Genomic DNA, 27,223 nt, shown 5'->3' with positions numbered 1-27,223 from the left:
ATTAGTTAACCCCTTTAGCGAACCCCTTAAAAAATAAAAATAAAAAACGAAGCAAAAAATAATGATTTATTATCATACCGCCAAATAAAAAGTGTAATAACGCGCGATCAAAAAGACGCATATAAATATCCATGGTACCGCTGAAAACGTCATCTTGTCCCGCAAAAAACGAGCCACCACACAGCATCATCAGCGAAAAAATAAAAAAGTTATAGCTCGCAGAATAAAGCGATGCAAAAATAATTATTTTTTATATAAAATAGTTTTCATTGCATAAAACCGACAAAACATAAAAAAAGACCTAAATGAGGTATCGCTGTAACCGTACTGACCCGAAGAATAAAACCGCTTTATCAATTTTACCGCACGCGGAACGGTGTAAACGCACCCCCCCCGAAAGAAATTCATGAAACGCTGGTTTTTGTTCATTCTGCGTCCCAAAAATCAGAATAAAAAGCGATCAAAAAATGTCACGTGCCCGAAAATGGTACCAATAAAAACGTCAACTCGTCCCGCAAAAAATAAGACCTCACATGACTCGGTGGGTCAAAATACGGAAAAATTATAGCTCTCAATATGTGGTGATGCAAAAACTATTTTTACAATAAAAAGCGTCTTTTAGCGTGTGACACCTGCCAAATATAAAAACCGCCATAAATAGTAAATCAAACCCCCCGTTATCACCCCCTTAGTTAGGGAGAAAAAATAAAATAAAAAAAATGTATTTATTTCCATTTTTCCATTAGGGTTAGGGTAGGGTTAGGGTTAGGGCTGAGATTAGGGTTAGGGGTGTGTTGGGGTTCGGGTTGGAGTTAGAATTGGGGGTTTCTACTGTTTGGGCACATCAGGGGCTCTCCAAATGCAACATGGCGTCTGATCTCAATTCCAGCCAATTCTGAGTTGAAAAAAGTCAAATGGTGCTCCTTCCCTTCCAAGCTCTGCCATGCGCCCAAACAGTGTTTTACCCCCACATGTAGGGTATCAGCCTACTCAGGACAAATTGCAAAACAATTTTTGGGGTCCAATTTCTCCTGTTACCCTTAGGAAAATAAAAAATTGGGGGCAAAAATATCATTTTTGTGGAAAAAAATTATTTTTTTATTTTCACGTCCGAGTGTTATAAACTTCTGTGAAGCACTTGGGGGTTCAAAGTGCTCACCACACATCTAGATAAGTTCCGTGGGAGGTCTAGTGTCCAAAATGGGGTCACTTGTGGGGAGTTTCAATAGTTTAGGTACATCAGGGGCTCTCCAAACGCACATGACACCCGCAGACCATTCCATCAAAGTCTGCATTCCAAAACGTCACTACTTCCCTTCCGAGCCCCGACGTGTGCCCATACAGTAGTTTTCTCCCACATATGAGGTATCAGCGTACTCAGGACAAATTGGACAACAACTTTTGGGGTCCAATTTCTCCTGTTACCCTTGGGAAAATAAAAAAAAATGGTGACTAAAAGATGATGTTTGTTGAAAAAATACGATATTTTTATTTTCACGCCCGGTCGTTATAAACTTCTGTGAAGCACTGGGGGGTTCAAAGTTCTCACCACATATCTAGATAGGATCCTTGGGGGGTCTAGTTTCCAAAATGGTGTCATTTCTGGGGGGTTTCTACTGTTTTGGTACATCAGGGGCTTTCCAAACGCGACATGGTGTCCGATCTCAATTCCAGCCAAAAACGTCAAATGGCGCTGCTTCCCTTCCAAGCTCTGCCATGCGCCCAAATAGTGGTTTACCCCCACATGTGGGGTATCAGCGTACTCAGGACAAATTGCACAATAACTTTTAGAGTCCTGTTACCCTTGGAAAAATAAGAATCATTTTTGTGGAAAAAATATGATTTTTTAATTGTACCGCTGTACGTTATAAACTTCTGTGAAGCCCTTGTGGGTTCAAAGTTCTCACCACATATCTAGATAAGTGCCTTGGGGGTCTAGTTTCTAAAATGGGGTCACTTGTGGGGGGTTTCCACTGTTTAGGTACATCAGGGGCTCTCCAAACGTGACATGGCGTCCGATCTGAATTCCAGCCAATTTTGCATTGAAAAAGTCAAACGGCGCTCCTTCCCTTCTGAGGTCTGCCATGCGCTGAAACAGTGGTTCCCCCCCCCCACATATCAGGTATCAGCGTACTCAGGACAAACTGCACAATAACTTTTGCAGTCCAATTTCTCCTGTTACCCTTGGTAAAATAAAAAAAAATTGAACCTGAAGTTTCTTTTTTGTGAAAAAAAGTTAAATATTCATTTTTTTTTTAAATATTCAAAAAATTCCTGTGACGCACCTAAAGGGTTAATAAACTTCTTGAATGTGGTTTTGAGCACCTTAAGGGGTGCAGTTTTTAGAATGGTGTCACTTTTGGGTATTTTCTATCATATAGACCCCTCAAAGTGGCTTCAAATGGGATGTGGTCCTAAAAATAAAATGGTGTTGTAAAAATGAGAAATCGCTGGTCAACTTTTAACCCTTATAACTTCCTAACAAAAAAAAATTTTGGTTCCAAAATTGTGCTGATGTAAAGTAAACATGTGGGAAATGTTACTTATCAAGTTTTTTGTGTGCCGTATCTCTGTGATTTAAGGGCATAAAAATTCAAAGTTGGAAAATTGAGAAATTTTCAAAATTTTCACCAAATTTGTTTTTTTCACAAATAAACGCAAGTTATTTGAATGAAATTTTACCACTAACATGAAGTACAATATGTCACGAGAAAACAATGTCAGAATCACCGGGATCCATGGAAGCGTTCCAGAGTTATGACCTCATAAAGGGACAGTGGTCAGAATTGTAAAAATTGGCCCGGTCATTAACATGCAAACCACCCTTGGGGTTTAAGGGGTTAAAAAGCTGATCGGCTTTTGCAACTGAAAAACGTATCCTCAAAAAACGCAGGAAAAACGCTGTGTGTGAATGTAGCCTTAGATCAGGAATAGAACAGTCATTTATAGGACATTTCATAACTTTCCCAAATTCCTATGAGAAAATATTCAGCACATTCTGCATTGAACTACTGTACCCAATTTATTATATATTTTAGGAGTCGGAGTCGGTCCATTTTATACCGACTCCAACTCCACCAAAATGAGCACCGACTCCGACTTCTCAGCCCTGCTAGTTACTACAATATTTACAGGCCTAATAATGGTGTCTGTGCTGCAATGTATGAAGGTCTATTAGGCTTTGTTTACACACTCCTAACCCTAGCCCTAACCCTAATCTCAGCCCTACCCCTAATGGGAAAATGGAAATACATTTTTTTTAATTTTATTATTTTTCCCTAACTAAGGGGGTGATAACGGGGGGTTTGATTTACTATTTATGGCGGTTTTTATGTTTGGCAGCTGTCGCACGCTAAAAGACGCTTTTTATTGTAAAAATAGTTTTTGCATCACCACATATTGAGAGCTATAATTTTTCCATATTTTGGCCCACAGAGTCACGGGAGGTCTTATTTTTTGCGGGACGAGTTGACGTTTTTATTGGTACCATGTTCGGGCATGTGACATTTTTTGATCGCTTTTTATTCCGATTTTTGGGACACAGAATGAACAAAAACCAGCGTTTCTTGAATTTCTTTTGGGGGTGCGTTTACACCGTTCCGCGTGCGATAAAATTGATAAAGCGGTTTTATTCTTTGGGTCAGTACGGTTACAGCGATACCTCAGTTATGTCTTGGCGCTTTTATACAATAAAAACAATTTTATATAAAAAATTATTTTTGCATCGCTTTATTCTATAACTTTTTTATTTTTTCGCTGATGACGCTGTGTGGCGGCTCGTTTTTTGCGGGACAAGATGACGTTTTCAGTGGTACCATGGATATTTATATCCGTCTTTTTGATTACGTGTTATTGCACTTTTTGTTCGACAGTATGGTGATAAAGCATTGTTCTTTTGCTTGTTTTTATCTTTTTTTTTTAAGGGGTTCACTAGTGGGACAGTTTTATAGGGCGGGTCATTACGGATGCGGCGATACTAAATATGTGTACTTTTATTGCTTTTTTTTTTTAATATAGAAAAAAAAATTAGGGAATATTTCTTTTTGTTACTTTATTATATTGTCCCAGTGTGGGACATCACTGTATAGTGTCAGATCGCTGATCAGTGACAGCAATCTGACAGAGTCTGAGAAGGCTTTCTCAGGAGGCACTGAGGAAACTGCCTTCTTGCAGGACCCCAAAGCCATATTGAATCCGGGGGCTTGCAGGGAGGAGGCCTTCAGATTAGCGTGATCACATCGTGCTGTTTTGAGGGTCTCAGGGAAGCACTGAGGGAGCCCCCTCCCTGCTTCTCTGTGCCCTCGGTACACTGTGATCATGTTTGATCGCGGTGTGCCAGGGGTTGTGTTGGGGGCGGTCCGTACTGTGTCAGCTGTGATAATCAGCTGACACCCGGCCGCGATCAGCGGTGCTCCCCCCGTGAGCGCCGTTGATCGCAGTGACGTACTATCCCGTCCCCGGTCATACGGGCAAGAGTCACGTGGACGCTGGAGTTGAGCGAAACAGGTCGGCCAGATTCATAAATCGCCGACTTATAGCAAAGTCGGGTTTCGTCGACCGAATCAGACCACAGCGTGAAGTCGGCCATGGGGTCGGCAAAACGAGCGCCAAAGTCGGATCTCCCAGAATGCTTGCACGTGACTTTTTTTCAGCCACTGAGCAAGGACGTACATTGCGGGCAACGAGATGACGTGTGTAGCATCCGGGGAGAGAGAGAGAGTTTTGCGCACTTTAAAAAGGCGGTCCGGCATGTAGGTGTGTTTCCTGTCCTCCACTCCCTGCCGACTTTTCTTCCCCATTGACTTGCATTGGGTTTCGTGTTTCAGTCGGCCCCCGACTTTTCCCTATAGTCGGCCGATTTCGTTCGACTCAACTTTTGAGAAAGTCGGGTTTCATGGAACCCGACTCGACCCGAAAAAAGGCAAAGTCGCTCATCTCTAGCGGACGGGATAGATGTCAGAAAGGGGTTAAAAAGTCAATGAAGGTTTATTTGCTTCATAAACCCATGGAGGCTATTGAAGCATGTCAAAAGTACAAAAAAAAAAAAAAAGTTTTTAAAAATATAAAAAAAAAAATATATATGTAAAAGTACAAATCAGCCCTCTTTTGCCCCCATTCAAAATAAAACAATATAAAATGAAACCTACATAGATTGGGTATCGCTGCATTCAGAATCGCCCCATCAATAAAAAAATAGAATTAACCCGATCACTGAACGGCGTAGTGAGAAAAAAAAACAAAAACGACAGAATTACTTTTTTTGGTCGCCGCGACATTGTATTAAAATGCAATAACGGGTGATCAAAAGAACGTATCCGCACCAAAGTGGTATCATTAGAAACGTCAGCCCGGCACGCAAATAATAGGCCCTCACCCGACCCCAGATCACGAAAAATGGAGCCGCTACGGGTCTCAGAAAATGGCGCCATTCTTTTTTTTTTTTGGACTTTTTTTTCACCACTTGGATAAAACAGAACCCAGACGTGTTTGGTGTCTATGAGCTCGTAATGACCTGGAGAACCATGATGGCAGATTTAGCATCTAGTGAACCTAGCAAAGAAGCCAAAGAAAAAACACGTGTGGGATTGCACTTTTTTTGCAATTTCACCGCACTTGGAATTTATTTGCCGTTTTCCAGTACACGACATGGTAAAACCAATGGTGTCGTTGAAAAGTACAACTCGTCCCGCAAAAAATAAGCCCTCACACGGCCATATTGGCGGAAAACTAAAAACGTTATGGCTCTGGGAAGAAGGAGAGGGAAAAACAAAAATGAAATTCCCTCCGGGGGTTAATCCTATTTGGCGCCAGAGAAGGAATGATGGCCGCCTGCAGGGGACAGGTGAGGGGAGAATTGTTACAGCGGCCGGGACACAGGGGAGAGAGGAACCGCGACCACAGCACTGACCGCAGTCACACACAAAGAGCCGGCTCCCCGCGGTGAACGATGGGAGTCGGCACCCCAGTGAGAGCCAAGGAAACCCTTGAATGGCTCTCACTGGGCCTAAAATCCCGGCGTTCGGAAAACGTAACTCCGCCCACTAAGCACTAGAGTTGGTTCCTAGCGAGTGGGCGGGCTTTATGCGGTAGGTGGGCGGAGTTTAGATCGCCATAACACATATACAATAGGGATCCATTTAGGATCCAAAAGGAGTCGAAAAAGAGCCGGCTCTTTTTGGTGAGCGGAGCCGTGAGAGCCGGACTGCCCATCACTAGTGTACAGCGCGGCGGAGTATGGAGGCGATATAGAAGGAGAGGGAGAACTCTGTACAGACCTTCACCCGCAGAGCCGCGCACCGGGACACAAGAAGAATCCAGGGGGAGGGAGGAGCTTCCAGCGGGAGCTTCCTGTGAGAAGATGACGTCCCGGAAAAGGCGGGGCCTAGCGGTGTCCTCTGTGTAGGGGGAGTGTCAGGGGAGGTGCAGTCTCGGGAGCTGCAGCTGCTGATTGGCTGCAGGGCTGCAAATGGCGTAGCCCATACAGTCTACGCTCCACCCTGCCTCCTCGTATGACACGCCCCCGGAAATGACGTCACACTTGGACGGAGCCGATACGGTCCAGCGCGTGCCGTGCGTCTCTGAGGGTGCAGGTAGGATTCGCCGCTGTTCACACTCGGCCGTTCTCCATACACTCGGATTTCCTCTGTGTGATGTTCCGCTTTCTATCCTCCTCCCGGGAACTGCAGCCTCAGTCACACTGGCGACCCTACACCGCGGACAGCGCCCCCAATAGCACTCACGCGGCTCCGTACATGAATCTCCCCCAATAGGACACACGCGGCTCCGTACATGAATCTCCCCCAATAGGACACACGCGGCTCCGCTCCATACACGAATCACCCCCAATAGGACACACGCGGCTCCGCTCCGTACACGAATCACCCCCAATAGGACACACGCGGCTCCGTACATGAATCACCCCCAATAGGACACACGCGGCTCCGCTCCGTACACGAATCACCCCCAATAGGACACACGCGGCTCCGTACATGAATCACCCCCAATAGGACACACGCGGCTCCGCTCCGTACACGAATCACCCCCAATAGGACACACGCGGCTCCGCTCCGTACACGAATCACCCCCAATAGGACACACGCGGCTCCGTACATGAATCGCCCCCAATAGGACACACGCGGCTCCGTACATGAATCACCCCCAATAGGACACACGCGGCTCCGCTCCGTACACGAATCACCCCCAATAGGACACACGCGGCTCCGTACATGAATCGCCCCCAATAGGACACACGCGGCTCCGCTCCGTACACGAATCACCCCCAATAGGACACACGCGGCTCCGTACATGAATCACCCCCAATAGGACACACGCGGCTCCGCTCCGTACACGAATCACCCCCAATAGGACACACGCGGCTCCGCTCCGTACACGAATCACCCCCAATAGGACACACGCGGCTCCGTACATGAATCGCCCCCAATAGGACACACGCGGCTCCGCTCCGTACACGAATCACCCCCAATAGGACACACGCGGCTCCGTACATGAATCACCCCCAATAGGACACACGCGGCTCCGTACATGAATCTCCCCCAATAGGACACACGCGGCTCCGCTCCATACACGAATCACCCCCAATAGGACACACGCGGCTCCGTACACGAATCACCCCCAATAGGACACACGCGGCTCCGCTCCGTACACGAATCACCCCCAATAGGACACACGCGGCTCCGTACATGAATCACCCCCAATAGGACACACGCGGCTCCGTACATGAATCTCCCCCAATAGGACACACGCGGCTCCGCTCCATACACGAATCACCCCCAATAGGACACACGCGGCTCCGCTCCGTACACGAATCACCCCCAATAGGACACACGCGGCTCCGTACATGAATCACCCCCAATAGGACACACGCGGCTCCGCTCCATACACGAATCACCCCCAATAGGACACACGCGGCTCCGTACATGAATCGCCCCCAATAGGACACACGCGGCTCCGTACATGAATCTCCCCCAATAGGACACACGCGGCTCCGTACATGAATCTCCCCCAATAGGACACACGCGGCTCCGTACATGAATCTCCCCCAATAGGACACACGCGGCTCCGCTCCGTACACGAATCACCCCCAATAGGACACACGCGGCTCCGCTCCGTACATGAATCTCCCCCAATAGGACACACGCGGCTCCGCTCCATACACGAATCACCCCCAATAGGACACACGCGGCTCCGCTCCATACACGAATCACCCCCAATAGGACACACGCGGCTCCGTACATGAATCTCCCCCAATAGGACACACGCGGCTCCGTACATGAATCTCCCCCAATAGGACACACGCGGCTCCGTACATGAATCTCCCCCAATAGGACACACGCAGCTCCGCTCCATACACGAATCACCCCCAATAGGACACACGCGGCTCCGCTCCATACACGAATCACCCCCAATAGGACACACGCAGCTCCGCTCCATACACGAATCACCCCCAATAGGACACACGCGGCTCCGCTCCGTACATGAATCTCCCCCAATAGGACACACGCGGCTCCGCTCCATACACGAATCACCCCCAATAGGACACACGCGGCTCCGCTCCGTACATGAATCTCCCCCAATAGGACACACGCGGCTCCGTACATGGATCACCCCCAATAGGACACACGCGGCTCCTCTCCGTACATGAATCTCCCCCAATAGGACACAAGCGGCTCCGCTCCGTACATGAATCTCCCCCAATAGGACACACGCGGCTCCGCTCCGTACATGAATCTCCCCCAATAGGACACACGCGGCTCCGCTCCGTACATGAGTCGTCCCCAATAGGACACAAGCGGCTCCGCTCCGTACACGAATCGCCCCCAATAGGACACAGGCGGCTCCGCTCCGTACATGAATCGCCCCCAATAGGACACAAGCGGCTCCGCTCCGTACATGAATCTCCCCCCAATAGGACACACGCGGCTCCGCTCCGTACATGAATCGCCCCCAATAGGACACAAGCGGCTCCGCTCCGTACATGAATCCCCCCAATAGGACACACGCGGCTCCGCTCCGTACATGAATCACCCCCAATAGGACACACGCGGCTCCGTACATGAATCTACCCCAATAGGACACACGCGGCTCCGCTCCGTACATGAATCACCCCCAATAGGACACACGCGGCTCCGCTCCGTACATGAATCGCCCCCAATAGGACACACGCGGCTCCGCTCCGTACATGAACCCCCCAATAGGACACGCAGCTCCGCTCCATACATGAATCCCCCAATAGGACACCCGCGGCTCCGTACATGTGTTGCCCCCAATAGGACACACGCGGCTCCGCTCCGTACATGAATCCCCCAATAGGACACCCGCGGCTCCGTACATGTGTTGCCCCCAATAGGACACACGCGGCTCCGTACATGAATCGTCCCCAATAGGACACACGCGGCTCCGTACATGAATCGTCCCCAATAGGACACACGCGGCTCCGTACATGAATCTCCCCCACTAGGACACACGCGGCTCCGCTCCGTACATGAACCCCCCAATAGGACACCCGCGGCTCCGTACATGTGTTGCCCCCAATAGGACACACGCGGCTCCGTACATGAATCGTCCCCAATAGGACACACGCGGCTCCGTACATGAATCGTCCCCAATAGGACACACGCGGCTCCGTACATGAATCTCCCCCACTAGGACACACGCGGCTCCGCTCCGTACTTGAATCTCCCCCAATAGGACACACGCGGCTCCGTACATGAATCTCCCCCACTAGGACACACGCGGCTCCGCTCCGTACATGAACCCCCCAATAGGACACGCAGCTCCGCTCCGTACATGAACCCCCCAATAGGACACACTGCTCCGCTCCGTACATGAGTCGTCCCCAATAGGACACACGCGGCTCCGCTCCGTACATGAACCCCCCAATAGGACACACGCGGCTCCGTACATGAATCGTCCCCAATAGGACACACGCGGCTCCGCTCCGTACATGAATCTCCCCCAATAGGACACGCAGCTCCGCTCCGTACATGAATCCCCTAATGGGACACACGCGGCTCCGTACATGTGTTGCCCCCAATAGGACACACGCGGCTCCGTACATGAATCGCCCCCAATAGGACACACGTGGCTCCGCTCCGTACATGAATCGCCCCCGATAGGACACTCGGCTCCGTACATGAATCGTCCCCAATAGGACACACACGGCTCCGCTCCGTACATGAATCGTCCCCAATAGGACACACGCGGCTCCACTCCGTACATGAATCCCCCAATAGGACACCCGCGGCTCCGTACATGTGTTGCCCCCAATAGGACACACGCGGCTCCGTACATGAATCGTCCCCAATAGGACACACGCGGCTCCGTACATGAATCGTCCCCAATAGGACACACGCGGCTCCGTACATGAATCTCCCCCACTAGGACACACGCGGCTCCGCTCCGTACATGAACCCCCCAATAGGACACCCGCGGCTCCGTACATGTGTTGCCCCCAATAGGACACACGCGGCTCCGTACATGAATCGTCCCCAATAGGACACACGCGGCTCCGTACATGAATCGTCCCCAATAGGACACACGCGGCTCCGTACATGAATCTCCCCCACTAGGACACACGCGGCTCCGCTCCGTACTTGAATCTCCCCCAATAGGACACACGCGGCTCCGTACATGAATCTCCCCCACTAGGACACACGCGGCTCCGCTCCGTACATGAACCCCCCAATAGGACACGCAGCTCCGCTCCGTACATGAACCCCCCAATAGGACACACTGCTCCGCTCCGTACATGAGTCGTCCCCAATAGGACACACGCGGCTCCGCTCCGTACATGAACCCCCCAATAGGACACACGCGGCTCCGTACATGAATCGTCCCCAATAGGACACACGCGGCTCCGCTCCGTACATGAATCTCCCCCAATAGGACACGCAGCTCCGCTCCGTACATGAATCCCCTAATGGGACACACGCGGCTCCGTACATGTGTTGCCCCCAATAGGACACACGCGGCTCCGTACATGAATCGCCCCCAATAGGACACACGTGGCTCCGCTCCGTACATGAATCGCCCCCGATAGGACACTCGGCTCCGTACATGAATCGTCCCCAATAGGACACACACGGCTCCGCTCCGTACATGAATCGTCCCCAATAGGACACACGCGGCTCCACTCCGTACATGAATCTCCCCCAATAGGACACACGCGGCTCCGCTCCGTACATGAATCTCCCCCAATAGGACACACGTGGCTCCGTACATGAATCTCCCCCAATAGGACACACACGGCTCCGCTCCGTACATGAGTCGTCCCCAATAGGACACACGCGGCTCCGCTCCGTACATGAACCCCCCAATAGGACACACGCGGCTCCGTACATGAATCGTCCCCAATAGGACACACGCGGCTCCGCTCCGTACATGAACCCCCCAATAGGACACGCAGCTCCGCTCCGTACATGAATCCCCTAATGGGACACACGCGGCTCCGTACATGTGTTGCCCCCAATAGGACACACGCGGCTCCGTACATGAATCGTCCCCAATAGGACACACGCGGCTCCGCTCTGTACATGAATCGTCCCCAATAGGACACACGCGGCTCCGCTCTGTACATGAATCGCCCCCAATAGGACACGCGGCTCCGCTCCGTACATGAATCGCCCCCAATAGGACACACGCGGCTCTGCTCTGTACATGAATCGCCCCCAACAGGACACGCGGCTCCGCTCCGTACATGAATCGCCCCCAATAGGACACACGCAGCTCCGCTCTGTACATGAATCGTCCTGCCACGCCTAAACGATGATGCAGCAACAGTGCAAGGAGGTTTGAGAGTAGGACGGGGGAGGGTGAGCCGTGCTTACGATGACCGGGGGACTGAGCCGTGCATACGACAACCGGGGGAGCCACACATACCAGGACATGGATGAGGGGACAATGCATACTCGGCTTATACTCGAGTCAATAAGCTTACACATTTTTCCGTGGCAACATTAGGTGTCTCGGCTTATACTCGAGTATGTACGGTAAGTAAATCCGTGGTAACCTGTTCCAGGCTCTTACAAAGTAACTGATCTCTGCATCGCACACATGCAGATTACAGGATGGAAGCAAAGCAGGTAAAATAGGAAAATCAGCGATCTGTCACAGGCACTGCTGCAGACTTCCTCATGCCTGCGCTTTGCAGGCACTGAGGAAGCCAGCTCCCTGCAGGTCCCTGAAGGCCCCCGTCGCCATCTTGGATTCGGGGGCCTGCAGGGAAGGAGTCCCCCCCGCAGCAGCGCTGCACATTGCGCTGCTGTGGGGGGCTCAGGGAAGCACGGAGAGATCCCCCTCCCTGCCGATGCTTCCCTTTAACCCCCAGTACACCGCGATCGTGTTTGATCGCGGTGTGCAAGGGGTTAATGTGTCGTGGGTGGTCCGTGACCGCCCCTGACACATTGTGCCGGGTGTCAGCCAGCTGTGATAATCAGCTGACACCCGTCCGCGATCAGCGGCGCTCACCACGTGGGCGCCGCTGATCGCTATAACGTACTATCCCGTCCCTGGGAATTAAGTCCTAGGGCACATGGACGGGATAGTACTTCTCATGGCAGAAAGCGGTTAATACCCATGGATCTTCCCAGGTATGAATATATAAAAATATCAGCCCACAGCTATATATTTAGCCTTTACTGGATATTAAAATTTGAGGACCCCCAAAAAGACGACGTGAGGTTCCCCTATAATTAAAAGCCAGAAAAGGCTATGCCGACAGCTGCAGGCTGATATTCATAACCTAAGAAGGGTCCATGGTTATTCCCCCCGGCTACAAACACCAGCTCTCCGCTGCCTTAGGCCGGTTTCACATTTGCGCTTTATAGCGCTGCGATGGCCTACGCACGGCCGCCGCTAAGCCCCGCCCCCTGCCGGCTCCCTGCCCGCCCCATCCGGTCATCGCCGCCTACTAGCATACATGGGCGCTTGCGATCTGCGCACCCTGTCTTTAGCATAGGGTGCGCTGGCCGTGCGCTAGCAGGATTTTGCCGTGCGCTGCGCACTTTTGAAGGTGCGCCGTGCGTGCCGAAATGCAGCATGCTGCGTTCGGCGCACACGGTCGCACCTTCAAAAGTGCGCAGCGCACGGCAAAATCCTGCTAGCGCACGATCTGCGCACCCTATGCTAAAGATAGGGTGTGCAGATCGCAAGCGCCCATGTGCACTAGTAGGCGGCGATGACCGGATGGGCGGGCAGGGAGCCGGCAGGGGGCGGGGCTTAGCGGCGGCCGTGCGCAGGCCATCGCAGCGCTATAAAGCGCAAATGTGAAACCGGCCTAAGAAATGGAGTATCTATAAGATGCGCAAATTCTGGCACTTATCCTCTCTCTTTCCACTGCCTTGTAGTGGTGGCATATGGGATAATAGTTGGGGGGTTGATGTCACCTTTGTATTGTAAGGTGACATCAAGCCCGGCTTAGTAATGGACAGGTGTCAATTAGACACCTATCTATTACTAATCCTATAGTTGTTAAGGGGTTAAAAAATAACACAGCCAGAATAAAGTCTTTTAATGAAATCAAACACAAAGCACAGTTTGCCATCTTTATTGTACAGCACTAATCCATGCGACGCCCTCGTACTCTGCCATCTTTATTGTACAGCTAATCCATGCGACGCCCTCGTACTCCTGTGATAAGAAGTAAAATAACAAACCAGCAATATACCTTACCTGTCCACCGTTGTGTCCCACGCCGTAATCCATATCTGGGGAATATACAGTTTGCAAACGGGATGGTGCTAAGATGCGACCGTCCCGCCTGTAAACCACTGCTGGCACAGGATGTCTCAACCCAGGTGTCTATAAAGGTAGGTACAGCTATACCCTAGGGTTGAGACATCATGGTCCGTGAGGGTCATGTGCCTCCCCGATGTGCTATTTGGTGACCGGAGGTAACTTGTACAGGGTGCATTCACATTCCTATTCAGTTCACTTCTACAGAATAAATATGGTCACAAATATATAATCATTATGAGATTAAAAAATTCTTTTGAGTTGTTGAGCGAAGAAGTGACATTATAGAAGGTTAATATAGGGATGATAATATTCACCTTCAATAATGGGGTTAAGGCTGCTTGAAATGCGCTGTATAGTAGAAAGCGCCGCCCCTGGAAACTCAGATGGTGTATTTTGTAAGAAAGATCCGGATTGTACATGTTGCCACATCCAAGATGGCTCCGAGATGTCCGCAGTGCGATAGTGCGCATGCGCGGACTGAATGTGCCACACATTGTATAGGATTGGTCTGCAGCTTAAGACAGGCAGGGCCCGTTTTAGACAAAGTGGGGCCCTAGGCAAAAATTTAAAGTGGGGCCCCAAATGCTATCATTGCAAAATCACACAAACATTTAAGGGCCTTTTACACACAGCGATATCGCTAAAGCGTCACCGATTTTGTGACGCAAGCTACATGTGACACTCACCTCTGACCGGCTCCCCCGCTGGATGTCGCTGATCGCGCGAGAACGTCCTGGGCCGTTTTCTCGTCGTCTGCTTCCTGCTGGCGCCGACGAGCGGGCCATGGACGCGGGAGGAAGTCGTCATCAGAGCTGCCGTCTGACAGGTAAGTAACGACCACCGACTGCAGCTACGTCGCTGGTGAGATCTGCCTGTTTGGCAGCTCACTAGCGACCATTTAGCGATGCACCAGCGATCCTGACCGGGTCGTATCGTGCTCGGGATCGCTGGTGCATCGCTAAATGTAACGGGACCGTTAGGTTACATGACATGAGCAGGATGCGGATACAGTTGGCGGAGGGGACTAGAGCCAGTGCTCACACTGTGACCCCTATATTCAGGGGCCTTATATCGGCCAACAGGTCTGCCACGATTAGCAGTACACAGGGGCGTTGCTAGGGTCAGAAAAGATTGGGGCCCCAAGACAGAGTTGCCCCCCAACCCCCTCTTAATTTTTTTTTTAACACTGCAGATAAGTGATATCTCTGAGCACAGATGATGTAGTAGATGTCACCAGCAGTCCTATGTAACACCACATATAGTCATAGCGTTTCAGAGTAAGACTATGCTCACACGCAGCATTTTTTCCAGTAGCCAAAACCTGTTCTACTGGCGGTAAAAATGTTGCATTCAAAACACCTGATTTTCAGCTTGTTCTTTGTTCTTCACACTTTTTTCTGCCTTTTTTTGGAGTGAGGATGTTGCTTTGTCTACAGTATGTTTAAGGCCATGTTCACACGTTGAGTATTCGGTCAGTATTTCACATCAGTATGTGTAAGCCGAAACCAGGAGGGTGAGAAATCCAGAGGTGGTGACGAGTGTCTATTACACTTTTCCTCTCATTGTTCCACTCCTGTTTCTGCATTACAAATACTGCCTGAATACTGACCGTGTGAACGAGACCTAAGGCTATGTGCACACGCTGCAGGTTTTTCCACGCGGATCCGCAGGTAAAGTGACCGGCGGTTTTCCTGAGGATTAGCCTGCGGTTTTTCCCTGCGGTTTCACACCTCTATTTTGTTAAAGGTGTGAAACCACTGTGGAATCCGCACAAACAATTGACATGCTGCGGTTTGTTTACCGCACTGTGAGTAGAGCGGATTTGAATTGCCATAGGCTACCATGGTACTGTACTATGCGGAACTGCTGCGTTTCCGCAGGGCCAAAAACGCTGCGGAAACTCAGCAGAATCCGCAACGTGTGCACATAGCCTAATAGTTTAATTAACCAAAACCACGTAAAAAATTGCAGCAAAAACCGCCGTTGCAATATCTGCAGCTTTATCTTTATTCTGTCCTTGCTTTCTACGGGTGAAAACACTGAAAGAAGTGACACGCTACAGTTCAGAAATTCAGTCAGAAAAAATCAAGCGCATGCAGCAGATTTCGGCAACTTCCTGTGTTTTGCTAGCGCTTTTGGCAGTGTTCATAGGCAGAATTTCTGCAGCTTTTTCTTCTGCAAATAAGAAGTTTACAGCCTTTTACAGCACAAGCAAAGACTGAGATTTTCAGAGATCTCCCGCACACCCTTTTATTTCCTCCTGACTGAATTTCACAACTACAGCGTTTTTTTTTAATCCGCAGCATGTCCTTTCTTTCAGCAATTTTTTTCACCCGTAGAAACCAATGAAAAAGTTTTTAAAAAAAAAAGCTGCAAATGTCGCAACGTTGTTTTTCGCTGCGTTTTTAGTGAATAAAACTGTGATTAGACCTGTACTGTAGACAAAATGCGTACTGTAAAAAACAAACGGCAAAAGCTCTGAGGGTGTGTGTCCACGATCAGTAAACTCTGGATACTGCGTACATCCGCAGCATCCAGAAATTCCATGTCCACATACGCCCGCGGATCACTCACAGAGACGGACATACCGCGTGTCTTTACACACCGCAGCGTGTCAACTTATCTTACGTAGATGTGAGTCTCCGCAAGAGAAATCTCGCCCATACAATGTATAGGCCGCGGTGATTCCGCCACAGTTCAGTGACCACCTGCGGAATCGCCTGCCTTCAAAAGATGGCAGCACTTTAGACGCATCACAGTTCCGCTGATGATTTTTTTTTTTTTTTTTTATCAGAGATTAGTTTATTTTACATAGGCGTCTTTGGCACTTTAGCAATAAAGCCCTTTCTGTGGAGATATGAGATCTTATGTGATGTGGATATGAATGGTATTATATATGTTTTATGGAAAACTATTTAACTGCACTTTGTTATAAAATTATGAGAAATTAATGATGGTTAAGTATTCGTATAAAAGCACACTTGTACGTTATACCCACTGCTTGAGAAGGGCTCAGTGGGAGCAGAAACGTCGCCCGGACATGTGGGTCTGAATAACGTCCATCTTTTTTCCACAGTGCAATATATGGAGTGCTGCCTTCAGTTCTAGTTTTTGTCAGTAATTGTATTATATAGAATTCTTTATGGTGTTACATCGTCTTTCTATTCAGGTCTCTACAATATCGGATCCTCTCAGTGAAGATCTTCTATATAAGAGAATTTTCCTGATTTACCCATCAAAGATGGATATGGACAGAGACAAGATGGAGGAGAGGATATTACACCTCACCCTAGAGATCCTCTTCCGGCTTACTGGAGAGGTGAGAGATTCTGATGGCGTCACATTACATCATTCTTATCTATGGGAATAACAGATGGACAGAACTGGAGAGGTGAGGACTCTGGAAATGTCTGTAGTGAGATTTATTAATGTGTCTCTCCATAACCAGGATTACACAGTAGTGAAGAAGACCTCTAGTGAGCGCTGTCTGGACCCTGTGTCTGAGGGATGGGGAAGAACCCTGAGCCCAATCACTGGGCCTTCACCTCACCTCCTAATACATGAGGACATCAATGACCAGAAGATCCTAGACCTCACCTACAAGATGATTGAGCTGCTGACTGGAGAGGTGACACTGCTGGGAATGCTGGGACATTATACAGTAACACTATGAAGGGATCGGGGGATGACAGTATCATTGTATGTGTCAGGTTCCTATACGGTGTCAGGATGTCTCCATCTATTTCTCCACGGAGGAGTGGGAGTATTTAGAAGGACACAGAGATCTGTACAAGGACGTCATGATGGAGGTTCCCCAGCTCCTCACATCACCAGGTAATAGACAGGACTAAATACACACGGCCTATAATTATCTGTATGTAAACAATGAATTCAGTCCCTGTATGTGTTTGCTCCAGATCTATCCAGTAAGAGGACAACACCAGAGCGATGTCCCCGTCCTCTTCTTCCACAGGACTGTTTACAAGAAGATCCCAATGTTCCTCAGGATCATCAGGTAGATGGAGAGAAAGTGTCATGAGATCTCTCCTATGATGTGTAGATGGCTGTGAAGGTCTTGTGCTCAGTCTTGTTTTATCCACCAGTATTATATGTTTTATACTTGTGTAATGAGAGCAGTGGAGATGGCAGGATTAGAGCTGATCATAGATGGGACTTCTCCATCTGTCTGTGACTTTTACAATATTTGTTTCAGGGTGAAGATCTAACATGTGAGTGCTGTCCAATTTTGACGCACCGATGTCCTTTGAAAAGCCGGCAATTCATATGCAGCTACTGTAAAATCACACTGCCAGGTTATAATAGAAAAGATAGAATAGAGATATACACACAGAATACATATACACATGTCAGTGACACACACACACATATATACACTCACTGGCCACTTTATTAGGTACACCATGCTAGTAAGGGGTTGGACCCCCTTTTGCCTTCAGAACTGCCTCAATTCTTCGTGGCAGAGATTCAACAAGGTGCTGGAAGCATTCCTCAGAGATTTTGGACCATATTGACATGATGGCATCACACAGTTGGCGCAGATTTGTCGGCTGCACATCCCTGATGCGAATCTCCCGTTCCACCACATCCCAAAGATGCTCTATTGGATTGAGATCTGGTGACTGAGGAGGCCATTTGAGTACAGTGAACTCATTGTCATGTTCAAGAAACCAATCTGAGATGATTCGAGCTTTATGACATGGCGCATTATCCTGCTGAAAGTAGCCATCAGATGTTGGGTACATTGTGGTCATAAAGGGATGGACATGGTCAGCAACAATACTCAGGTAGGCTGTGGCGTTGCAACGATGCTCAATTGGTACCAAGGGGCCCAAAGAGTGCCAAGAAAAAATTCCCCACACCATGACACCACCACCACCAGCCTGAACCGTTTATACAAGGCAGGATGGATCCATGCTTTCATGTTGTTTACGCCAAATTCTGACCCTACCATCCGAATGTCGCAGCAGAAATCGAGACTCATCAGACCAGGCAACGTTTTTCCAATCTTCTACTGTCCAATTTCGATGAGCTTGTGCAAATTGTAGCCTCAGTTTCCTGTTCTTAGCTGAGAGGAGTGGTACCCAGTGTGGTCTTCTGCTGCTGTAGCCCATCTGCCTCAAAGTTCGACGCACTGTGCGTTCAGAGATGCTCTTCTGCCTACCTTGGTTGTAACGGGTGGCAATTTGAGTCACTGTTGCCTTTCTATCAGCTCGAACCAGTCTGCCCATTCTCCTCTGACCTCTGGCATCAACAAGGCATTTCCGGCCACAGAACTGCCGCTCACTGGATTTTTTTTCTTTTTCGGACCATTCTCTGTAAACCCTAGAGATGGTTGTGCGTGAAAATCCCAGTAGATCAGCAGTTTCTGAAATACTCAGACCAGCCCTTCTGGCACCAACAATCATGCCACGTTCAAAGGCACTCAAATCACCTTTCTTCCCCATACTGATGCTCGGTTTGAACTGCAGGAGATTGTCTTGACCATGTCTACATGCCTAAATGCACTGAGTTGCCGCCATGTGATTGGCTGATTAGAAATTAAGTCTTAACACACAGTTGGACAGGTGTACCTAATAAAGTGGCCAGTGAGTGTATATGTATTTATCTTACATAGATATAAGAAAAGGATAGAATAGATGGTATACATACAACATACAGTAAATACATACAGAATAGATTTATAGATGTGTGTGTAAATTACTGTAAATGTCTTTAATAACATTATGTTTGTGAATGTCATGGGCTCCCACACAATTTTTCTAACCAGGCAGGAAAAGCCAGCGACTGGGGACCGATGTTTATATCTTGGGATGGGGTTAATAGCCATGGATCTTCCCAGGCTATGAATATCAGCCCGCAGCTGTGTATTTATCCTTTACTGACCATTACAATATGGGGAGCCCCAACCCCAAAAAAAAGAGGTGGGATCCCCCTTTAATAGCCAGAAAAGGCTATGCAGACAGCTGCGGGCTGATATTCATAGCCTAGGAAGGGACCATGGTTGTTTCCCCCCCCCACCCCCGGCTAGAAACACCAGCTCTCAACTGCTCTGAAATGGTGCGTCTCTAAGATGCGCCAATTCTGGCACTTATCCTCTCTGTTCCCACTGCCCTGTAGTGGTGGCATATGGGGTAATGGTTGGGGGATGATGTCACCTTTGTTGTAAGGTGACATCAAGCCTGGCTTAGTAATGGACAGGTGTCAATTAGACACCTATACATTACTAATCCTGTAGTTGTTAAGGGGTTAAAAAATAAAACAGAATAAAGTCTTTTAATGAAATCAAACACAAAGCACAGTTTGCCATCTTTATTGTACAGCTAATCCATGCAACGCCCTTGTTCTCCTGTAATAAGAAGTAAAATAACAAACCAACAATATACCTTACCTGTCCACCGTTGTGTCCCACGCCGTAATCCATATCTGGGGAATATACAGTTTGCAAACGCGACGGTGCTAAGATGCGACCGTCCCGCCTGTAAACCACTGCTGGCACAGGATGTCTCAACCCAGGTGTCTATAAAGGTAGGTACAGCTATACCCTAGGGTTGAGACATCATGGTCCGTGAGGGTCATGTGCCTCCCCGAGGTGCTATTTGGTGACCGGAGGTAACTTGTACAGGGTGCATTCACATTCCTATTCAGTTCACTTCTACAGAATAAATATGGTCACAAATATATAATCATTATGAGATTAAAAAATTCTTTTGAGTTGTTGAGCGAAGAAGTGACATTATAGAAGGTTAATATAGGGATGATAATATTCACCTTCAATAATGGGGTTAAGGCTGCTTGAAATGCGCTGTATAGTAGAAAGCGCCGCCCCTGGAAACTCAGATGGTGTATTTTGTAAGAAAGATCCGGATTGTACATGTTGCCACATCCAAGATGGCTCCGAGATGTCCGCAGTGCGATAGTGAGCATGCGCGGACTGAATGTGCCACACATTGTATAGGATTGGCCGGCAGGGTAATGATGCACTGGTACATGCACAATAGGTATCGGAGAACACTGAAAACGGCGCTCATGGCGTCCTCCATGTGAAGGTGACTGGTCCAGAAGGGGTGAGACATATGTAATAACCTTTATACAGCTGCACTGAGGGCAACATTAGGATTAATGATCAGAGATTAGTTTATTTTACATTGGCGTCTTTGGCACTTTAGCAATAAAGCCCTTTCTGTGGAGATATGAGATCTTATGTGATGTGGATATGAATGGTATTATATATGTTTTATGGAAAACTATTTTATTGCACTTTGTTATAAAATTATGAGAAATTAATATTAATAATTGTTAATTATACCTATAAAAGCACACTTGTATGTTATAGCCACTGCTTGAGAAGGGCTCAGTGTGTGCTGAAACGTCGCCCGGACATGTGGGTCTGAATAAAGTCCATCTTTTTTCCACAGTGCAAAATATGGAGTGCTGCCTTCAGTTCTAATTTTTGTCAGTAATTGTATTGTGTAGAATTTTTTTATGATGTTACATTGGCTCATCTTCTTCTCATTCAGGTCTCTACAATATCAGATCCTGTCAGTGAAGATCTATATATGAGAATTTTCCTGATTTGCCCATCAAGGATGGATATGGACAGAGATAAGATGGCAGAGAGGATATTACACCTCACCCTAGAGATCCTCTTCCGGCTTACTGGAGAGGTGAGAGATTCTGATGACGACACATTACATCATTCTTATCTATGGGAATAACAGATGGACAGAACTGGAGAGGTGAGGACTCTGGAAATGTCTGTAGTGAGATTTATTAATGTGTCTCTCCATAACCAGGATTACACAGTGGTGAAGAAGACCTCTAGTGAGCGCTGCCAGGACCCTGTGTCTGAGGGATGGGGAAGACTCCGGAGCCCAATCACTGGGCCTCCACCTCACCCCCTGATACTTGAGGCCATCAATGACCAGAAGATCGTAGAACTCTCCTACAAGATGATTGAGCTGTTGACTGGAGAGGTGACACTGCTGGGAATGCTGGGACATTATACAGTAACACTATGAAGAGATCGGGGGGATGACGGTATCATTGTATGTGTCAGGTTCCTATAAGGTGTCAGGATGTCGCCGTCTATTTCTCCATGGAGGAGTGGGAATATTTAGAAGGACACAAAGATCTGTTCAAAGACGTCATGATGGAGGTTCCCCAGCCCCTCACATCACCAGGTAATAGACAGGACTAAATACACACGGCCAATAATTATCTGTATGTAAAGAATGAATTCAGTCCCTGTATGTGTTTCCTCCAGATCTGTCCAGTAAGAGGACAACACCAGAGAACTGTCCCCGTCCTCTTCTTCCACAGGACTGTAAACAAGAAGATCCCAATGTTCCTCAGGATCATCAGGTAGATGGAGAGAAGGTGCCATGAGATCTCCCCTATGATGTGTAGACGGCTGTGAAGGTCTTGTGCTCAGTCTTGTTTTATCCAACAGTATTATATGGTTTATACTTGTGTAATGAGAGCGGTGGAGATGGCAGGATTAGAGCTGATCATAGATGTGGCTTCTCCATCTGTCTGTGACTTTTACAATATTTGTTTCAGGGTGAAGATCTGACCCATATTAATACTACAGAGACATATGTGAGGGGTGATGAGCGGTGTAAAGAGGAGATTCCTACAGATGACTACCCAGGTGAGTAGTGACCACTAAATGCAGAGAAGTTACAGATTCTTTTCAGTAATACGACTGACTGCTTTATCGGTCGTGTAGTCTGACAGTATTACAATCGTGTGATCACCATTTTGCCTCTGGACCACAGCATTCTCCTCCACCCGAAACTGTTCAAATGACTTTGGGTATTGAGAGCCCTATTCTATAGAACTTACAACCTGGTGGATTCACCTACCTCCTGGTATTAGCAAACACTGAAAGTTACCTGCTCAGATCTGTAAACTACAAAGTCAAATGACAACGTACATAGAATATGCTGACAAGTTGAAAAAATCAATTTAAGAGGTATTATGATAGGCCTGTAAGAGAAAGCGGAGGGTAATGATGCTGTTGGCTTCCTAGATCCCTGGTATCTTATTGGATGAATCTACCTTCTCTCCCTTCTGTGCTGCTGAATGTGCTCATATGGTCCCTACAAGACCAGGTCCAGTAGTTCTGGCAAAACTTTGCATTTCCATTACGTCCCTCCGGACAGCACCATGGTGCCTCTGTGCATCATATTGCATCTGTGAGTCATATTGCATTATAGTGCCTCCGTGCATCATATTGCATCATTGCATCATAGTGCCTCTATGCATCACATTGCATCAGGGTGCTCCATAGTGTCTTTGTGCATCATATTGCGTCATAATACTTCGGTGCCTCTGTGCCTCATTGTGTGTTATTTGTGTCGTGGTGCCTCTGTGCTTCATAGTACCTCGGGCCTTGTGCCTCTGGCTGTGGGCCTCTGGTTTAGACCTTCTGACTTGTGCCTTGTTGCGTGGCCGCACCTTGTATGGTCGGCGTACCTCTTCACATTTTGTCTCGGGCCCCAACTCTGCTATAGAGTCCTTGTGTTTCCGGACCCAGATCCAGCTTCGGTTGCTTCATTCTTTGCAACTGGGCTTAGCCAGACGAACAACTATGCTCGAATTGGCCTACAGGAAAGATATATATCTTTGTACCGTGTTAGCCAGTAGATAGAAGAATATTTAGCATTGAGTCCTCAGTGGTTGATACCTTTTAATGGCTAACTGAAAAGATGGTAACACATTGCAAGCTTTCGAGACTACTCGCGTCTCTTCATCATGCATTGACTAATACAAAATCTGGAGAATCACATATTTATACACAGCACAGAAATAATGCATCAGATAAGACAAGTGACGTGAAGCAGAATTATCATGGGAGAGTGATAGACAGTTTTGAGAAACTAATAATGTGGAAACCTCGGTTTTATCGATCACCCATGCACCACGAGAGAGGGAACCAGCCCACCAAGGACAGGAAACCTACAGGCGAAAAAGGCGGAACCTCTCCCTTGCGTCATTTTGGCCTTTTTTGTCCTTGATGGGTGAACCTGTGCATGCTTACCTGTGAAGAAATAAAAGATGGGAGTTTCCTTCCCAGACCTGGCTTCTCTGCTTCGGCAGGTGCAGGATGCCTGGAAATGTCACCGTGAGTACAAGAGGGCTCCACATGTGAGCGGACGAAAGGTTAGCGGCGTGCCCTGATTGGAGGGCGCGGCTGTTGACGTTCTCAGGACACGCCAGTGTTGCCTAGGGGGCAACCGTATCGGAGAATCACACCGCACTGATGGAGGGGGGTGTGTGATGATGATGCCAGGAGGCATGTCAGACAGGAGCCACGTGACCCAGAAATGCCGTGGGCGCTGGTGGCCACAGGTGCCAGTATAAATATAAGGCCACTTTCACATTTGCGTTTAAGGCCGCAGCGAAGGCCTGCGCACGGCTGCCGCTAAGCCCCGCCCCTGCCGCGCCTCCTCCGGTAGCTCCGCCTGCCGGCGCATGACGCTGCATGCGTCCTGCGTCCCCTATCTTTGGCACTGGGGACGCAGGCCGTGCGCAGTATGCTTTTGGCGACGCATGCGTCCTTTTGACGGTGCGCCGAGCGCAACCAAATTGCTACAGGTTGCGTTTGGGGCTGGTCGGCGCACCGTCAAAAGGACGCATGCACCGCCAAACGCATACCTGCGCACGGCCTGCGTCCCCAGTGCTAATGATAGGGGACGCAGGACGCATGCGCCGGTAGGCGGAGCTACCGGAGGAGGCGCGACGGGGCGCACCGTCAAAAGGACGCATGCGCCGCCAAACGCATACCTGCGCACGGCCTGCGTCCCCAGTGCTAATGATAGGGGACGCAGGACGCTTGCGCCGGTAGGCGGACCTACTGGAGGAGGCGCGACAGGGGGCGGGGCTTAGCAGCGGCCGTGCGCAGGCCGTCGCTGCGGCCTTAAACGCAAATGTGAAAGTGGCCTAAGCTGGCACCTCTGCTCAGGGTTTCCTAGCTCACCTGTCCTTGTTAACATGGAGACAGATTTGGATTCGCAGCAGCCTCAACAGTGGCAGCATGGGAAGCCCCAGGAGCGAGTGGAGCGTCAGTCAGTACAGGGGGCAGCCGGATCAGGGAGAGATGGGGGTCAGGTAGACACGTTATCATTGAATTGGCACCCTTACACCAAATAAGTATGCCACCAAATTACCATATCTTTCGCTTTGTAAGACACTCTTTTTTTCCCCCAAAATTTGGGGGGAAAATAGGGGTGTGTTTTCAATGCGAATATACCTTATCTGTGCTGCCGCTGCAGGTGGCCAGTGCTTGCTGCCGCCTCACTCTGTACCCCGGTGCTTGCCGCCGCACTCTGTCCCGTGCTGCATGGGTGCCGTTCCATCCACCCATGCTTGCCTGTGCGGTGGATTACTTACGGGAAAATGGCCGCTGCGCATGTGCAGATGGAGGGGATAATAAGTTGGTGAAGACCATTTTAAGCCAAAGACAAACAGGTCAAACCAAGTGAACAAGATCTAAAGTGTACAGAATATTTCTGATGCTATCCTACATATGAATCAAGGTCCCGATAGCCAGATATCTAATTCCGGGGTTTCCCTGAATGCTAGCCAGGAGGCCCAAGTGTTATATAGTCTGTCAGAGTTCCCTGTGGTTTGAATCAGCAAATACTCCATTCTATAAATATCATTGAGTTCTGCAACAAATTCAGAGCGAGAAGGGTATTTCTCTTGCTTCCAAAACCGGGGGATCAGATTCCGAGTAGCCGCGAGAAAGTGACTGAGGAGATTCTTCTTAAACCTGGAAATCAACATATCACATAAAGATAAAAGTGCAAGTTCCACTGTAGGTTGAATTTGACATATTGATAGCCTGTTGTAGAGATCAAAAATCGACAACCACAACTTCTTTATAGGCGGGCAGTCCCACCATATGTGAACATATGTTCCTTTATCCTGTAAGCATCTCCAACATGTGTCCGGAATCCCCGGAAACATAGAATGCACCATAGAGGGACACCGGTACCACCTTGTTAAAATCTTATAGCTCCTCTCCTGTGATACTGAGTGTAACGACGTTCTAAATGTAAATAGAAGCACCCTGCCCCTCTCCTCTTGAGATAGGGATCTCCCCAAGTCATGCTCCCACTTTGAGAAAAAAAGGGAGTTAAAGGTCTCCGGATATCATTTTGTTTGGATATAGCAGTTATAAAACTTCTTAGTTGTTCGTAAAAGAACCAGGCACCTGTGGGTGGTACTCCGCCCTGAAATATCTCATCTAATGACCTCATATCAGATCGATCCACGAAATCGTAAACAATAGGACGTGAACTCCTACACTTACAGTCATATGTTAAAGTTTGGGCACCCCTATTAATGTTAACCTTTTTTCTTTATAACAGTTTTGGTTTTTGCAACAGCTATTTCAGTTTCATATATCTAATAACTGATGGACTCAGTTACATTTCTGTATTCAAATGAGGTTTATTGTACCAACAGAAAATGTGCAATCTGCATTTAAACAAAATTTGACCGGTGCAAACGTATGGGCACCCTTATCATTTTCTTGATTTGAACACTCCTAACTACTTTTTACTGACTTCCTGAAGCACTAAATTGGTTTTGTAACCTCGTTGAGCTTTGAACTTCATAGCCAGGTGTATCAAATCATGAGAAAAGGTATTTAAGGTGGTCACTTGCAAGTAGTTCTCCTATTTGATTCTCCTATGAAGAGTGGCATCATGGGCTCCTCAAAACAACTCTCAAATGATCTGAAAACAAAGATTCAACATAGCTTTTCAGGGGAAGGATACAAAAAGTTGTCTCAGAGATTTAACCTGTCAGTTTCCACTGTGAGGAACCTAGTAAGGAAATGGAAGAACACAGGTACAGTTCTTGTTAAGCCCAGAAGTGGCAGGCCAAGAAAAATATCAGAAAGGCAGTGAAGAAGAATGGTGAGAACAGTCAAGGACAATCCACAGACCACCTCCAAAGACCTGCAGCATCATCTTGCTGCAGATGGTGTCACTGTGCATCGGTCAACAATACAGCGCACTTTGCACAAGGATAAGCTGTATGGGAGAGTGATGCGAAAGAAGCCGTTTCTGCAAGCACGCCACAAACAGAGTCGCCTGTGGTATGCAAAAGCACATTTGGACAAGCCAGTTACATTTTGGAAGAAGGTCCTGTGGACTGATGAAGCAAAGATTGAGTTGTTTGGTCATACAAAAAGGCGTTATGCATGGAGGCTAAAAACACAGGATTCCAAGAAAAACACTTGCTACCCACAGTAAAATTTGGTGGAGGTTCCATCATGCTTTGGGGCTGTGTGGCCAATGCCGGCACCGGGAATCTTGTTAAAGTTGAGGGTCGCATGGATTCAACTCAGTATCAGCAGATTCTTGACAATAATGTGCAAGAATCAGTGACGAAGTTGAAGTTACGCAGGGGATGGATATTTCAGCAAGACAAT

The 27,223-nt window shown here is 48.2% G+C and overlaps 2 protein-coding genes across 6 annotated transcripts in view; both read left to right on the top strand.

Annotated features, from left to right (window-relative positions):
- Positions 1–27,223, top strand: part of LOC141094189 (uncharacterized) — a 402,263-nt gene that overhangs the window by 187,946 nt on the left and 187,094 nt on the right. The window lies entirely within an intron of this gene.
- Positions 6,141–22,449, top strand: LOC141094328 (uncharacterized). Its single transcript, XM_073580165.1, has 10 exons — positions 6,141–6,590; positions 16,925–17,074; positions 17,204–17,383; positions 17,466–17,589; positions 17,673–17,770; positions 21,294–21,440; positions 21,570–21,749; positions 21,833–21,956; positions 22,040–22,137; positions 22,336–22,449. The coding sequence occupies exons 2-10, from the start codon at positions 16,997–16,999 to the stop codon at positions 22,432–22,434; spliced, it is 1,128 nt and encodes a 375-aa protein (XP_073436266.1). The 5' UTR covers positions 6,141–6,590; positions 16,925–16,996; the 3' UTR covers positions 22,435–22,449.

Source organism: Dendrobates tinctorius, unplaced genomic scaffold (genome assembly GCF_039654945.1).
Source record: "Dendrobates tinctorius isolate UK_male_01 unplaced genomic scaffold, ASM3965494v1 ptg000063l, whole genome shotgun sequence".
Lineage (NCBI taxonomy): Eukaryota > Metazoa > Chordata > Amphibia > Anura > Dendrobatidae > Dendrobates > Dendrobates tinctorius.
This window is presented reverse-complemented; position numbering and strand designations above follow the sequence as displayed.